The sequence below is a fragment of the Saccoglossus kowalevskii genome, chromosome 2, assembly GCF_978046115.1.
Source record: "Saccoglossus kowalevskii chromosome 2, keSacKowa6.1, whole genome shotgun sequence".
NCBI classification, from domain to species: Eukaryota; Metazoa; Hemichordata; class Enteropneusta; family Harrimaniidae; genus Saccoglossus; species Saccoglossus kowalevskii.
In genome coordinates this window covers 11,569,629-11,588,259 of record NC_140642.1, presented here as the reverse complement: position 1 = coordinate 11,588,259, position 18,631 = coordinate 11,569,629, and the positions used below count along the sequence as shown (strand labels likewise).

The window sequence follows — 18,631 nt, the reverse complement described above, 5'->3', positions numbered from 1 at the left end:
AAAAAGAACAAGAAAGTTGTAATACTAACTGCACATGTACAAATTATGGTGCATGTATCCTCAGATTGTATTACTAGTCTGAGATGTAACCAAAATGAATCTGTGGGAGATCAGGATGTTATCAGTAGTATGGTATTTCCAGTCCCATTATCTACAGTTGAAAGTCATGATTTAGGTATCGAAAGCACAGACAAAGAACAAAGAAGTTCAACTACAAAACCTAGCCTGAATAGTGTTGATTTCAACAGTGTAAACTTGGTACCACCCGTAAATCCTGATGAGATAATGAGCAATAAGTCAAAAACAAAGAAAAGTGGATTCTCATATTATGCAGTGGCGAAGGTAGGAAACCTGGGATATTTAAAAGTTGGTTGGGAGCTGGTGCTCAAGTGGATGGCTACAGCCATTGCCTGCATAAAGGGTTCAACTCATTAGATGATGCCAAGTATTACCTTCAACAACATGGTGTATCTATCATTATCTATGATGATGCCATTAATGCAGACTGCTCCGACAATAACAATGAAGCAATACAACCAGACCAGCTTAATATCCGTCCTAAACGAGTAACACACCCACCAAAACGTTATCATGATTTTATATGTAATGCTAAAACCAAGACGAATAGAGATATAGTGGATGATAAGAAGTCAACAGACAATGACCTAATAGTGATAAATGACATGAAAGAAGATGAAGTGGTACTTGTTGACACCTCCTGTGATGAAGAACCTTTCCCTAATGACACTTCCAATAATAGCGTGAACGATGTTATATCAACACCATGTAGCACACCAAGACCAGTGGACTTTAACAGACAAGTGCTACTGAGTAGAGCCAAAGAGGTAACTAGACAGATCAACTCGAAGTTCACATCATCAGTTGAGACCATAAACAGTCACATGAAAGAACTATCTGTTAAGGTAGATAGTTTGAGCTCCATGGAATGACAATGGTATGGAAATAACATCAACAGTAAATAAGCATACTGTAGATACAACAAAAATACTCTCACAACACAACCAAGATATCACGACAGTTCTAAAATGTATGACAGATATATCGTTGAAATTGGTCAGTATAGAATAGAAGATGGAAGTAATGAATGCCGATATCACTAACATTAAACGTGATCAGAAACATTTAATTACTTCAGTTAACAAGTTAAATTCAACTATGGAAGACAATAAACAATCCAAGCTTCTGGTAACAAACAATCAGTCAGTACAGACTATAGAACCTACAAGACAGGAAATTATCACAGTACCTATAGAAAACAAATATAGTGCTCTACAAGCAGAAGACACAACACCACAACCATCTCCACAGTCTGATCATAACATATCTGATGCACATATGAGAAAAAGAAAGAAAAACAGTGAGCCCTCATATTCTACTTCTGATAATGTTACTATAATAGGAGACTCTATGCTACTTAGTATTGATTCAAAGCAGCTAAATAATACAAAGGTGATATCAATGAGCGGTGCAATGGTCCCTGATATTAGGAGAGAGATTCATCGTAGGCGTGAATTCATACAGGATACAACAGATATTATTATCCATTGTGGTACCAATGACATCGACAATAGAATATCGCCAAGAGCTATAATAGATGAATACTATGAAACCATTGAACTGGTGAATAAAATTGTACCATCAGCCAGAGTATTTGTATCCAGTATCTGTCCAAGAAGGGACTACAGAAACAGAGATGTAGCCTATATGAACCAACAATTGAGATCTGTAGCCAATAACACAGGAAGTACTTTTATTGACAATAATAATTTCCTGTTGAAAGGTGAATCAGCTGATAGATCTATGTATTATGACAAGGTACATCTAAACTTTAAGGGGACAGCACATCTCCTGAAAAGTTTTGCAGTCTATACACCAGTCTTCAATGCACTACCGGATGACAGTTCGAGTGGAAGAAGATGGCCACAACAAGCATATCAACACAATTCTATATATCCAAGATCAGATAATAGGAAAATTTCTGGATGCTTCAACTGTGGTGAACCAGACCATGTTCAGAGTGTATGTCGACATGGAATGAAAATTACATGTAGGAGCTGTGGTCAACAAGGTCACAAAGACAAGTTCTGCTGGGTAAGATATGATTAAAACAATGGCCAAGAAGAGTGTGCCGGTGAAAAGGAGACTCTTATAGAATATTTAAACCAGGACCAACTGGGCTTTAATGAGACTTTTAAGGATGATATAATTTTACCAAATGCCGCAAACTCAAATGTTCTCTTTGACAAAGTAGTGAAAACTCAAAGCCATACATGCATGTCCAGTAGTGTTTCATCTAACAATCCTAACTGCCATAAAGCTACCCATAAAACAAGACGAAAAGCCAACAAATAAAAATCACTTGCTTCAAAATTACGGCTAGGATATGTAAATTTCAGAGGGTTGAAGTCTAAAGAGCATGAGCTTAGCCACTTGCTTAGGGAACTAAATTTGGACATTTTTGGAGGCACTGAAACCTTCCTAAAAAACAGTAAAACACCAGTTGTAAAAGGTTACAAATGGTTTGGTAAAAACCGTAAACTAAAATTAAAAAAGGGCGGTGGGGGAATCGGTTTTTTAGTTAAGAATAATTTCCAGGTAATAGACGATAGTTTATTCCAATCACAGGATGATGATATAGAAAGATTATGGATCAAATTAAAAGTAGGTGAAGGGCAAACATTGAGTTTATGTGTGGTATATGTTCCCCCAGAAAATACAAACAAGGATGGGGTTGATGAACTGTATCATGAATTATTTAGTAATATTAGTAATTTAGAAGGATCAAATGATCAGTATCTATTGCTAGGGGATTTTAACGGTAGAATTGGGAATATTTCAGGTGATAAAACTTTAAATAATAATGGTAAAAAATTAATTTCATTAATAAATAATTTTGACCTTTCATTGCTTAACAATAGTGATATTAGCATTGGTAAATGGACGTGGTTTCGCCATACACAACAATCGGTCATAGATTATATGTTAACAAATAACAGCTTTAAGTATAATGTAACAGAGCTGTTTGTAGATGAGGATAGAATATTTGATATCGGTAGTGACCACGATATTATGTATGCCACTCTAAACATTCCAACTTTAAAACGAGACCACAAAATAAATAAAACACAAAAATGGGATATAAACAAAAACACTGATTGGAATGAATTTCAAAATGTTTTAACCACCAAGTTATCATCCTTTAATGATACCGTGCGTTTGGCAACTAATACAACAAATAAACAATCAGCATGTGATGAAGTTTGGAACCAGTGGTTAAATAATACAATTGAAACATGTCGTGAGGTTATAGGCAAAAAAATTACATCAAGTACCGGTAGTGCTAAACCATGGTTTGATCAAGAAATTAAAAGTGCAATAAATGAAAGGAAAAAATCAAATAAAAAACACAGAGAGTGGGTTAAAGAAAACAGCAGTTACCATGACAATGAAGGTAAAATATTATGGAATAAATATCTAGAAGATAAAAATAATGTCCAAAATCTTATAAAACAGAAAAAAATTGAAAACAAAGTTAAACAGTGTATTGAGGTTGGTAAATGTGGAGGTAAATCAACTCGAAAGTACTGGTCAATTCTAAAGGGTCCTAAACAAAGAACATATTCTTCAGTTGTTCTTGACCAGGAACATAAATTAATCATCGAAAAAGATAAAGTTAAAAATGTTTTGATAAATTATTGGGAACATTATTGGGTGAAAGAAGTCATCAAAATTTGTATGAGAAAGATAGTTTTTTCCAAGAATCAAAAATGTTTGAAAAAAAAGTTCTAGATTCAATAGCCAAGTATGAAGAAGATTCATCACAAAATGTAAATAATATCTCCATAAAGGATGAACAAATAAATAAAATAATATCAGATCTCAAGAATAATAAAGCTGCAGGGCCAGATGAAATCACCCATGAAATCATCAAAGGTGGTGGCAAAGTAGTGACAGACTCATTAAAATTGATGTTTAATATGTGTCTCCACCTTGAGGTTGTCCCTGTAGATTGGGGAAAAAGCATAATAATACCATTACACAAGAAAGGCAATATAAAAAATCTGAATAACTATTGAGGCATTTCACTCAGCTCAGTTATTGGAAAAATTTATAGTAAAATAGTTGAAAAAGAATTAACCGATTTGGTGGAATCTAATAATATTTTAGGGGAAATTCAAGGGGGTTTCAGGAAAAACAGACGGACAATTGACCAAGTGTTCATTCTAAAAGGGATAGCTTCAATTCGTAAACACCAGAAAAAGCATACATATTTTGCCTTCTTAGATTTTAAAAAGGCTTATGACAGCATTTGGAGAGAAGGTTTATGGTATGCTTTATGGCAGAATGGTGTAAAGGGCAAATTATGGCGTATAATAAAAAATACATATAACCATATTGAAAGTAAAGTATCATTTGGCGATATTGAAACAGATTATTTTACACAGAATGAGGGTTTAAAACAAGGATGTGTTTTAGCCTCAACGTTATTCTCAATTTATATGAATGAATTCAAAAAACTGTTAGATGATTCACTACTTGGTGTTAAATTGGATGAAATTTGTATAAATGGATTGTTTTTTGCTGATGATGTGGTGCTTATTGCACCAAGTGAGGTCCAACTCAAATCCATGTTAAATGTCACAAACCATTTCTGCAAGCTATGGAAGATGACAATTAATGAGGAAAAGTCAAACGTGTTGATCATTAACAAGAAAGTTAACAAAAACAAAGATTGGCAGATTGGGAACTCAAAGATAAAAGAAGTGTCTGAGTATAAATATTTGGGTTATTGGATTACACATAACTTGTCAGATCATACACAATGTACAAAAATGTCTGAAAAGTTTAACAAGTTATTCCCCATTATGAAATCAATTCTTGGTAACCATGGCAATGTAAATAGAGTAGATTATGGTATATCCCTGTGGATTATTAGACCTGCCGTAGAGTATGCCTGCGAGTTACTAATATTTAGTTCAACAGATATGGAAAAATTAGAAAGAATGCAACGTACAGTGGAAAAGTTTATTCTAGGAGCATGTCGATACACAGCAAATGAAGCCGTTCTAGGGGACCTGGGGTGGATAACTATGAAAAGTAGAGTCAGTTTATTAAAACTGAATTATTACAAGAGGTTGTGTTTAATGGAATCAACCAGATGGTCAAAAATTATTTTTAATAAACTAACAGCAGTTAAAGAGAATAATCTGATTAAGACCTGGCCATGGCTAAATAGCATTGAAGATATAGAAAGAAATATAAAGATAAACAAAAGTCAATTCACTAATCTGTCTGAAAGAAATATTAAAAATTTGATTGTAAAAAGTGACGAGATTCAATGGAAACAAAAAATGGCAGAGAAATCAAGTCTCGTTCATTATAGAAAATTTAAAACAAATTTAAAATATTGTGAGAAATATTTAAATTCTTTATCCAACTTCAAGGGCACCCAATTAAAATTCAAGGCAAGATCCTGCACTCTTGGTTTGGCATATGAGAAAAGGAAATGGGCAAACTTGGATAATAATGATTGTATCTGTCCATGTTGCAAAAAGGAACCAGAAACACTGGAGCATTTCATATTACATTGTGAATGTTTCTCAGCACAGAGAAAAACTCTAATGGAAGGGATTGAAATGCTCCTATGTAACAAAAATGAAATAAATTTACATAAAGACTTCATAGCAAACAAAGAAGTGCTATGTTTAATCCTGGGTGACAGTACAAGGCAGTATAATTCAGTCCTGTGTGACGAAATTGATACTTTTACAAAAAAATTCTTAGTTGATGCCATGGACAGTAGAAAGAGGTATACAGATAATATTTAATATTTTTCCAGTGTACTTCTTATATTTTAGTTTTCTTATTTTTTGTTGTTGTTGCTACTTTTAGATGTTTTTTGTTGTTGTTATATTTTGTTATCTTAGTTCATGTAACTTAATTTCTTTTTGTCTATCAAAAGTTTTTTTTTTTTTTTATCCATAAGTCTTTGAGTGAAATGTATTTTTTATTTGGTGCAGCTCCTAGTTTACATAGTGAGCCCCTGTTACAAAAGGGAAGCAATAAATAAATAAAAAAACAAACTTTTGGGAACCTAAAATTTGTCTTTCTGAGTCATGGAGATTAAAAAAAAGAGTGTCCACATTATAATAGTGTTTCACATCCAGTTAAGTAAATATATGCAGTAAAGTTAAAGTGCATTAATGACTCATTTAACAGACTCTGAGATTTATTTTGTGCCAAAATTGTTACTTTTCAAATGGTTTAAAGATTTGTCGAAAATATTAAACTGTTGGGTTGCAGCATAACCAAAAAGGTTCACTTTCACCAAATTTATGTCCAGACCATCATTTTTTTTTGTCCTATCGAGAACCGTTAGTATGATACCTCAATCTGAATTATTAGTACTGTAAACAGCTTTTATTACAAATTTTGTAGCCGTGAATATTTCACTGGGGTCTACATTTCACTGGGGTCTACTGTCGCCATAACAACTCATGTGTGCATTGCCCTGGTGTTCTCTGGTTGGTTTTTCTTTATTGTTCAGACTACGTAATTGTTTCTCAGCACAAAAATAACCTGTGACCAAGTATGCCACACAATTTTGCTTCCCTGTAAATACGCAACTGACTTTTAGCAAATCTCTCAAAATTGTGTGGTATCAATATATTAACATTCATTGTTGTGTGAGCCTTGCCTATATGTGAGCCTTGCCTATACACATACCTTGCCTATACACATACCTTGCCTATACACATGCCTTGCCTATACACATGCCTTGCCTATATGTGAGCCTTGGCTATACACATGCCTTGCCTATATGTGAGCCTTGCCTATACACATGCCTTGCCTATACACATGCCTTGCCTATACACATACCTAATCAGATTGACACATACCTTGCCTATACACATACCTTGCCTATACACATACCTTGCCTATACACATACCTTGCCTATATGTGAGCCTTGTCTATACACATGCCTTGCCTATACACATGCCTTGCCTATACACATACCTTGCCTACACACATACCTTGCCTACACACATACCTTGCCTATACACATGCCTTGCCTATATGTGAGCCTTGGCTATACACATGCCTTGCCTATATGTGAGCCTTGCCTATACACATGCCTTGCCATTGCCTATATGTGAGCCTTGCCTATACACATGCCTTGCCTATACACATACCTTGCCTATACACATACCTTGCCTATATGTGTGCCTTGCCTATATGTGAGCCTTGGCTATACACATGCCTTGCCTATATGTGAGCCTTGCCTATACACATGCCTTGCCATTGCCTATATGTGAGCCTTGCCTATACACATACCTTGCCTATACACATGCCTTGCCTATATGTGAGCCTTGGCTATACACATGCCTTGCCTATATGTGAGCCTTGCTTATACACATGCCTTGCCTATACACATACCTTGCCTATACACATGCCTTGCCTATACACATACCTTGCCTATATGTGAGCCTTGCCTATACACATGTCTTACCTATATGTGAGCCTTGCCTATACACATGCCTTGCCTATACACATGCCTTGCCTATATGTGAGCCTTACCTAAATTTGAGCCGCCTATATGTGAGCCTTGCCTATATGTGAGCCTTGCCTAAATGTGAGCCTTGCCTATATGTGAGCCTTGCCTATACACATACCTTGCCTATATGTGAGCCTTGCCTATATGTGAGCCTTGCCTATACACATGCCTTGCCTATACACATGCCTTGCCTATACACATACCTTGCCTATATGTGTGCCTTGCCTATACACATGCCTTGCCTATACACATGCCTTGCCTATATGTGAGCCTTTATACCTAAATTTGAGCCGCCTATATGTGAGCCTTGCCTATATGTGAGCCTTGCCTAAATGTGAGCCTTGCCTATATGTGAGCCTTGCCTATATGTGAGCCTTGCCTATACACATACCTTGCCTATATGTGAGCCTTGCCTATATGTGAGCCTTGCCTGTACACATGCCTTGCCTATACACATACCTTGCCTATACACATACCTTGCCTATACACATTCCTTGCCTTTACACATACCTTGCCTATACACATACCTTGCCTATACACATTCCTTGCCTTTACACATACCTTGCCTATACACATACCTTGCCTATACACATGCCTTGCCTATACACATGCCTTGCCTATACACATACCTTGCCTATACACATGCCTTGCCTATACACATACCTTGCCTATATGTGAGCCTTGCCTATACACATACCTTGCCTATATGTGAGCCTTGCCTATACACATACCTTGCCTATATGTGAGCCTTGCCTATACACATACCTTGCCTATATGTGAGCCTTGCCTATACACATGCCTTGCCTATATGTGAGCCTTGCCTATACACATACCTTGCCTATATGTGAGCCTTGCCTATACACATACCTTGCCTATATGTGAGCCTTGCCTATACACATACCTTGCCTATATGTGAGCCTTGCCTATACACATGCCTTGCCTATATGTGAGCCTTGCCTATACACATGCCTTGCCTATATGTGAGCCTTGCCTATACACATGCCTTGCCTATATGTGAGCCTTGCCTGTATGTGAGCCTTGCCTATATGTGAGCCTTGCCTATACACATGCCTTGCCTATATGTGAGCCTTGCCTATACACATACCTTGCCTATATGTGAGCCTTGCCTATATGTGAGCCTTGCCTATATGTGAGCCTTGCCTATACACATGCCTTGCCTATATGTGAGCCTTGCCTGTATGTGAGCCTTGCCTATATGTGAGCCTTGCCTATACACATACCTTGCCTATATGTGAGCCTAGCCTATACACATTCCTTGCCTATATGTGAGCCTTGCCTATATGTGAGCCTTGTCTGTATGTGAGCCTTGCCTATATGTGAGCTTTGCCTATACATATACCTTGCCTATATGTGAGCCTTGCCTATATGTGAGCCTTGCCTATATGTGAGCCTTGCCTATACACATGCCTTGCCTATATGTGAGCCTTGCCTATATGTGCAGGGTTCTGCCCAGGTTGACAAGAGTGCCGGGCGCTCATTAATATTCATGAGCTAATTAACATACTTGATGTTTGTTTTGAGGTGTCAAGTCAGTGAACCCCACCAAAATCATGGTATGGCACACAAATACGCCATGAACAAAAAATAGACAACAATTGTAATGCTACTATTAACTACTTCTTATTTATTTCAGAGAAATACTTTTTTGTTACAAATATATATTAGTAGTCAGATGCTGTTATTGATTATGTATATATACTGTTGTTAGATGTAAAATAACAAACCCAAAATAAATACTGAAATGTGTTGTGTTGTCCATTTAATTATATTTTATTATTATTACTGTGTTTTTCTCTTACACAACAGGGTGGAATGAATAAATAAAATAAAACAAAATACACAAACTATTTACCTACTGTTATGTAAAATAATTAAGTTAGATAAATAAATAAATAAATAAATAAATAAATAAATAAATACAGAAATAAATGTGTCCATAATATTATTTCATTTATAGTAAAGTTCATTTATTTCTTCAGGGAAATTCGTCGATTTTTTTTCTCTGCCCATTTTTGAACGGCGGCTTGGTAGTCATAACTGTCGACAGTTGGGCCGTCAATTGCGATCCGAACAAGATTATCCAGGCTGGTTTGGTTTAGTCGATTTCGTTGGATGGTTTTGACGAGCTTTAATTGCGAGAATGTTCTCTCGGAATCTGCAGTATGGCAAGGAAGAACTCGATATATCTTCGCAAGTTGTGTTAAAGATGGAAAGACTTGCTGTACCATGGGCGATGTGCACAGATGGTCAACAATTGCGTCAGGCTTCAAATTCATCTGCTTCAAGATGGACTCCTTAGCGTACGTAGTGAAGTGTGTCCACTGATTCACTGCGTCAGACGATACATCGCGCTGATCGGGTTTCTGTAGAAAGTGTGCTGCCAGTGTTTTCACTGCATTGGTGCCATAATCAGGTGATTGTTCAGTTTGAAGCCGATGAGGATCAAAAATGCCAAATTGCGACAGAATACCGATGTCATCAGATGGGAATCGCTTCTCCAAATTGCTGACCAATGCGTTGATGTATTTTTCACGGATCTGCTCTTTCAAATATTTTTCATCATCGGCGCGCTCTTTCACTACGATGTCAGACTTCTCGAGATTTGTGATGAATTGTGGCAATTTCTGTAAATTGTCCGCATCTACTGACTTCATCTTTTGTATAGTAGAAATCGTGGACGTCACCAGCGGTTTTAGTTGACTATATTCGAATTCCCGCGCCTGGAACGCTTTGGAAAGACGACTGACGTGGGGCAGCAAATCACACAACAGCAACATTGTTGCAATAAATCGGTAACTGGATAAGAGGTGAAAAAAACCGACAGCTTTCACGTCACCACGTTCTTCTCCCTCTCGTTCCAAACTGACCAGGATACTGACATAGCTTTCTTTCAGTCTAGTTGTCGACATCTCGATACTTAGCCACCGAGTTGAAGACGGTTGGATGGGCTTCAAAACTTTTTCTCCTAGTGCTGTTTGAACTGCATGCAGGCCAGCCATACGTACTGCACTGTTGTCATAGTAGTCGTACAACTGCCGTAGAATTGTGTGGAATTTCTTAACAAATGGAGCTGCGTTAGCTGCTTGACACGACGCAAGTTGGAGGCGGTGAGCGGAACAGTGAATGCCGATAGCAGTAGTTGCGAATTCCTGGAGTTTCTTCACAACACCGTTATTTTTTCCAGTCATTACTGCTGCGCCATCAGTGCCAATCCCAACGAGCTGGTGAGCATTAAGTTGTTTGCCTTCAATGTACTCGGCTACGTGTCCGGCGATCGTTGATGCATTGAGAGTGACGGTAGATGACGGCTGTGTGATGTCACTTGACTTCAACGGTTCTATCATTTTAAGAAATCTGACACACAGTTGCCCAGATTCATTCAAAAAACGACAGTTCAAAGTTAATTGTTCACTAACGCTGACGTCCGTCGTTTCGTCCAACATGATAGCAAAATACTCTGATTTCTTCAGTTGCTCAATAGTACTTTCTTCAATTGTGGATGATAATATTGCTAACATTTCTTGGATTGACTTGTCGCTGCAATACGTTGCATTCTTGCTGACTCGTAGATTTTCCTTCACTGACAAACCGAGTTGTGAAAGTAGATCTAGTACTGGCTCGAAGTTTGTTGTGTGCGGGATACGTTGTTTCGCCAGGAAATATAAAACGGTGAAGGCCGATGTGATGGCGTCTCTGTTGACTTCAGGTTGAATGATTTCCCCAATGTTTTGACTAGCAGCGGCTGTCAACTCAAGTTTCGTGGCATCTCGATGACCTGTTGTCTGTTCGTGCTCCTTGACAGTGCACAGTCTGATACGTCTGGATGGGGTTTTATTCCATGTATCTCGATCGTATGGACACATGTTGTACTTCTGACACAATTTGCAGTACATTCCCTCGCCAGGAATAAAATAAAGCCAGTCACGACCTCTGACCCACTCGTTTCGAAAACTTGAAGCTTGTTTACGCCGAGTAGGAGTCACAGATTTTTCACTGGCATCGTCGACTTTAGACTTTTTCTGCACTGGAAATTTGTTTTCGTCTTGGTCGACATTCATGCGTTTACTCGAGGTTATAAATTTCAGCATAGTGTAAAGTTCAGCGTAATAGATTGCATCGGTAGATAAACAGTGTACTCTCGTGCTAGGCAGTGGAGGTTCTGATGATGTATCTTTCGTCTAACTTTTATGCACAGCATTTCATTTGCTGGCATTTTCACAGCTCGAATTTTTACTTCAATCACAGTGAAGTTTTAAATTCACGTGATCAGTCAGTCTCGACTTGGTGTGATCAAAAACTCAACGACCGGCAATCAACGTTTCACACTTCCATTGTTTGAATGACAGCTCACAAGTAGCGGCGAGCTCTGATCACTTGTCCTGGTAAAGGCGTGATATTTTTGCCGTCAGAACAATCACCGATCGCTAAAGAGGTGTCGAAACACCATAATAGAGAGTATAGCAACCCTATTCATTGATTTGGTCTTAACCAAAATCTAGACACCGGACGTCTGCAACGTGATCGCGTACCACCCAACCCAACATAAATGCGTACATTTCCAGTAAACAATAGTGCCGGTCGGCAACTTTTTGTGCCGGCTTTTTTATTCGAGTGCCGGACGACACCGTCCGGCGCCGTCCGGCGTGGGCAGAACCCTGATGTGAGCCTTGCCTATACACATGCCTTGCCTATATGTGAGCCTTGCCTATACACATGCCTTGCCTATATGTGAGCCTTGCCTATATGTGAGCCTTGCCTATACACATACCTTGCCTATATGTGAGCCTTGCCTATACACATACCTTGCCTATATGTGTGCCTTGCCTATACACATACCTTGCCTATATGTGTGCCTTGCCTATACACATACCTTGCCTATATGTGAGCCTTGCCTATACACATACCTTGCCTATATGTGAGCCTTGCCTATACACATACCTTGCCTATATGTGAGCTTTGCCTGTACACATACCTTGCCTATATGTGAGCCTTGCCTATACACATACCTTGCCTATATGTGAGCCTTGCCTATATGTGAGCCTTGCCTATACACATACCTTGCCTATATGTGAGCCTTGCCTATACACATACCTTGCCTATATGTGAGCCTTGCCTATACACATACCTTGCCTATATGTGAGCCTTGCCTTTACACATACCTTGCCTATATGTGAGCCTTGCCTATACACATGCCTTGCCTATACACATGCCTTGCCTATATGTTGCCTTGCCTGTATGTGAGCCTTGCCTATACACATACCTTGCCTATACACATACCTTGCCTATACACATGCCTTGCCTATATGTGAGCCTTGCCTATACACATACCTTGCCTAAACACATACCTTGCCTATACACATTCCTTGCCTATACACATACCTTGCCTATACACATACCTTGCCTATACACATGCCTTGCCTATACACATACCTTGCCTATATGTGAGCCTTGGCTATACACATGCCTTGCCTATACACATGCCTTGCCTATACACATACCTTGCCTATATGTGAGCCTTGCCTATACACATACCTTGCCTATATGTGAGCCTTGCCTATACACATACCTTGCCTATATGTGTGCCTTGCCTATACACATACCTTGCCTATATGTGAGCCTTGCCTATGCACATACCTTGCCTATATGTGAGCCTTGCCTATACACATACCTTGCCTATATGTGAGCCTTGCCTATACACATACCTTGCCTATATGTGAGCCTTGCCTATACACATACCTTGCCTATATGTGAGCCTTGCCTATACACATACCTTGCCTATATGTGAGCTTTGCCTATACACATACCTTGCCTATATGTGAGCCTTGCCTATACACATACCTTGCCTATATGTGAGCCTTGCCTATACACATGCCTTGCCTATATGTGAGCCTTGCCTATACACATACCTTGCCTATATGTGAGCCTTGCCTATACACATACCTTGCCTATATGTGAGCCTTGCCTATACACATACCTTGCCTATATGTGAGCCTTGCCTATACACATGCCTTGCCTATATGTGAGCCTTGCCTATACACATACCTTGCCTATATGTGAGCCTTGCCTATACACATGCCTTGCCTATATGTGAGCCTTGCCTATACACATACCTTGCCTATATGTGAGCCTTGCCTATACACATACCTTGCCTATATGTGAGCCTTGCCTATACACATACCTTGCCTATATGTGAGCCTTGCCTATACACATGCCTTGCCTATATGTGAGCCTTGCCTATACACATGCCTTGCCTATATGTGAGCCTTGCCTATACACATGCCTTGCCTATATGTGAGCCTTGCCTATATGTGAGCCTTGCCTATACACATGCCTTGCCTATATGTGAGCCTTGCCTATACACATACCTTGCCTGTATGTGAGCCTTGCCTATATGTGAGCCTTGCCTATACACATGCCTTGCCTATATGTGAGCCTTGCCTGTATGTGAGCCTTGCCTATATGTGAGCCTTGCCTATACACATACCTTGCCTATATGTGAGCCTAGCCTATACACATGCCTTGCCTATATGTGAGCCTTGCCTATATGTGAGCCTTGTCTGTATGTGAGCCTTGTCTGTATGTGAGCCTTGCCTATATGTGAGCTTTGCCTATACATATACCTTGCCTATATGTGAGCCTTGCCTATATGTGAGCCTTGCCTATATGTGAGCCTTGCCTATACACATGCCTTGCCTATATGTGAGCCTTGCCTATATGTGAGCCTTGCCTATATGTGAGCCTTGCCTATACACATGCCTTGCCTATATGTGAGCCTTGCCTATACACATGCCTTGCCTATATGTGAGCCTTGCCTATATGTGAGCCTTGCCTATATGTGAGCCTTGCCTATACACATGCGCTGTTTAGATGACAGTGCTGCTTTGAGATACGCAACTTACACACAAATTTTTCTGGTGAAATAGTGAAAATTTAATGATGAAAATGGTTTGTAGTAATTATGCTGTATTGCATAAATTATGTTAATCAGCCCAGACTGTGTATTACCGTTTTCTCACTTGATTGTGCAGATGACACGTCAGGGTGACATCAGGTCATTTAGGATACTGTGGTATACATACACTCATAAGGCTTTTCTCTCCAAGTAATTATTATTAATTTCTACTACTTTATACTATTGTAAAATACTTTATTTTAGCTGGAATTAATTCTCGCTGGAAAGATTTATTAGGTGTTTTGTTTCTAGAATTTATTTTCACAGATTTTTGGTGAGTAGAATGTAAAAAGGTATATTTGCTTGATTTTATTTTCACTGAATCATTCCTTCTGCAAAAACAGCAAAAAATTAATTCTAAGCAAAAATAAAGTATTTTACAGTATTTTATTCATCAAAATATTACTCAGGATTCAAGAATATATATAAAAATACTTAATTATGAGAGTATGAGACCTTACAATAATACATGTAGTAATAATTACTTAATTGCATCCTAGAAATACAGAATCACTCATTAATAGCAATAAAGACAAGTTAGGATAAACTACCGGTAATACTAATAAAATGAAGGTAACAAATTAAAGCATATCAGGTGGCATTTTCATTGGAAAATGAAAATGAATTATGATTAATAATGAACTTGTCTTTTGGGACGGTTGTTTAGTATGACAGCTGTTAATTTATTCATGATCTTGAGACTTGATATAGCGCCCTCTAGTGCTCTGCATCAGCCAGTTAAAATTGACAGTGGATACGATAATTATGTTTGTATTATAAAAAAACTAAATATTATATTTTGTAACCTATTGCTGTAGAAGTATACCTGATATTGATATTTTAATAAAAGCTTTTTTCTCTTAACCTGATATTATCCTATGTTTTGCTCATCATAATATAAACACATAAAAACCACAAATACCGGTAATTGTCTTTTTTTTCAGATATTTACCGAAGACACACCAGAAGTTGATGGTCTTCCACGTGACAAGGTATTAGCATATTTAGAACAGAATGCTTGCACCAGGGATCTGGCTGTACCATACTTAGAACATATTATACTGAACTGCCATGAGGACAACCCTGAGTTTCACAATAAACTTATACATCTGTACAGGGAAAGAGTACAAGTTATGATGAAAGATTATATCCTGTCTCTACCTGAAGGTAATACCAATCTTTCTTGTTCACTTGGGGGAGCTCATGTTGTGGTGCTGTCTGTGTGTCTGTCTTTAGGTATAGCAAATTATGCAAAATTTCAACGAGTAACCAGTTTCAATGCATGTGCATGAATTCTGTCTATTTAAGTTTGCATTCAAGGTCTAGTCTAGCGAGTGTAGCTCAGTACATGAATATATTGATGTCTTCACCATACAACAGCCAATCAAGGTCAAGATAAAGACGTCACTAATGAACATGATGTCTCTGCCATATAGCTATTGTATACATGTAGCTATTGCATTCTGGTTTCCACAAACGTTGAAACGATATGATTGCCTGATTTGCAAAGTACATCGGTGTAATTTCTGGGTTTCTTTTCCTGATTGTTGGCTCTTTATGATGTGTTTGTATAATTATTGTTGTTTTTCCAAAGAAAAAAAAACATGGAGAAGTCATGGAATCAAATAAAGAGCTCCATGCATGGACTGAGTAAAATAAAATATTCCTAAGTCTAACACGGCATAAAACATAACATTACACCTCTTCGTGTATTTCTTAATTTTGCATATGTTTGGTATTACAGTATGTACTTTGTAAAAATCTCTTCTTTCGATAATGATTTTGATTGTTCAGATTTACGAATGGTTATTTTTTAATTACAATTTCCTTATTCAAATAAATAAAACTCTGACAAAAAGCCTGACTGAAAACCTGATTTCCATGAAACGAAGATCAGAGAATTTTTTCTGCTGGCGTATAAAATCACTTAACCCTGGAATGATTTTCTGTCAGTATCATTACAATTCACAAGGGGTAATTTTCGCAAATACTGACTGAGAGATCAGTTGATGTGCCTTGGATGTTGAGAGATAGATGTATGTATGGTTTCCATGGTAACCATATAAGAAGCTTGATTCTTACTCAAAGTGCTGTTGCTGATGGTGAGTTCTCCTCACCAATGCTGACAGCTATTTTTAAATTCATGCACACTGTTTTATGTACTCTTTGTTCACGCGAGCAAACCATAATTACATGCATAGATGCACTGAGAAAGGGATATAACACTAGATATGTTGATGTTGATCTCGCGGATGTTGACAAACATTGATCTACATTGTATTATATGTAGGATATATTTTAAACAATAAATGTTTGGGAACCAATATGGTTAATTGTTGTGAAAGTGAAACATTACAAGAAATGTTGTTGTTGATCTTATGGATGTTTATTATAAATGTTCAAATGTATTTTGATGTTGTGCACCCAACCTGCAGCTGTGATCAGAATCAAAAGATAGTTGTATTTTTATTTGTCTAGTCCCTTTGATTTATTCCTCCTTCCAGCGTCAGTCATTTCTTTTTAGCTCCGCTGTCGACTTTGTCGAGCGGAGCTTATCATATGAGTGATTGTCCGTCGTCCGTCGTCGTCGTCGTCCGTCGTCCGTGTCAATGTTTTACTTTTTCGACTTCTTCTTGAAAACTACAAGCCTGAATGCTTTGATACTTGGTGTATATGTACCTTGGGTAGATCTCAGATTTGTTCATTTTGTATTGATATCTTCAATTTTCTAATTTTGGTGAATATTTTTGTCGTTTTTAGTAAAAAGTGATATTTTCGACTTCTTGTTGAAAACCGCAAGTGCAATTGCTTTGATATTACATATATAGGTACTACATGTGGACCTCTCTCAGATTTGTTCATTTTGTAATGATATCTTTAATTCTCTAATTTTGGTGAATATTTTTGTCATTTTTGGTAAAAAGTGATATTTTCGACTTCTTGTTGAAAACCGCAAGTGCAATTGCTTTGATATTACATATATAGGTACTACATGTGGACCACTCTCAGATTTGTTCATTTTGTAATGATATCTTTAATTCTCTAATTTCGGTGAATATTTTTGTAATTTTTGGTAAAAAGTGATATTTTCGACTTCTTGTTGAAAACCGCAAGTCCAATTGCTTTGATATATTATACATATAGCAGGGCTCGAAATTAACTTTTTTTTCTGGTAGCCCATCTGGGCTACCACTTTTTAAATCTGGTAGCCCAAGATCAATCCCTGGTAGCCCAATATTTTTAAAGCAGTATTTATGCCGTAAAAATAAAAAAGAATATTTTTTCTATAAACAAATGTCATGTTCAGTACATTATTTTGACAGGTAGATAATGTTTCATATATTTGAATGTACCGGTACTAATTTCCTATAGACAGGAGAACGTAACTGAAATAAAGAGTTCATGTTTTATAGTTTCACTGCTTTCACCCATTGTGCATTGTGAAATACTGCAAATTCTAAGTTTAAAGTTTTAATGTTACTTAAATTGCCGCAAAAAAAATTATCTTGATTGTATAATACTTTGATACCACTTTGATACATTTTTAGTCCCCGTTCGGACGCAGTCCGAAAACGGGGACTTATGTTTTGCCCTGTGTGCGTCCGTCCGTCCGTCCGTCCGTGATCACCTGTATCTCGAACATGCATGGACCGATTAAGTTCAAACTTCACTCATACATCACACATTATATGGGACATATGCACATGCATTTTTTTCATGATCTGATTAATGATAGCCGAATAGCGGCCATTTTAAGGCCGAAAATGCATCAAAATCGCACATTTTCACCATTCCGGACCCGGATCTCAGTTATGCATGGACGGATTTTGTTCAAATTTGGTACATACATTAAACATAATAGGACCTTGATGCACGTCATTTTTTTTTCCGGATCAAGTTCGAAATGGCCGACTGGCGGCCATTTTGTTTTAAAGAATTCAGTTCTGGATCCGTATCCGAGACATGTCTGGATTGATCAAGTTCAAACTTCACACACACAAGGTACATCATGTCACAAATATGTATGTGCATTTGTTTCATGATCTCATTAACGATAGCCAAATGGGGACCGCTTTAAGGC

At 37.8% G+C, this 18,631-nt stretch overlaps 1 protein-coding gene across 1 annotated transcript in view; it reads left to right on the top strand.

The window, feature by feature from the left end:
• LOC100378848 (vam6/Vps39-like protein) overlaps positions 1-18,631 on the top strand; it is a 63,700-nt gene that overhangs the window by 22,173 nt on the left and 22,896 nt on the right. The window contains exon 14 of the mRNA XM_085491297.1: positions 15,495-15,717. Within this exon, the coding sequence (XP_085347423.1) occupies positions 15,495-15,717 (223 nt within the window). The remainder of the gene's footprint in view (positions 1-15,494; positions 15,718-18,631) is intronic.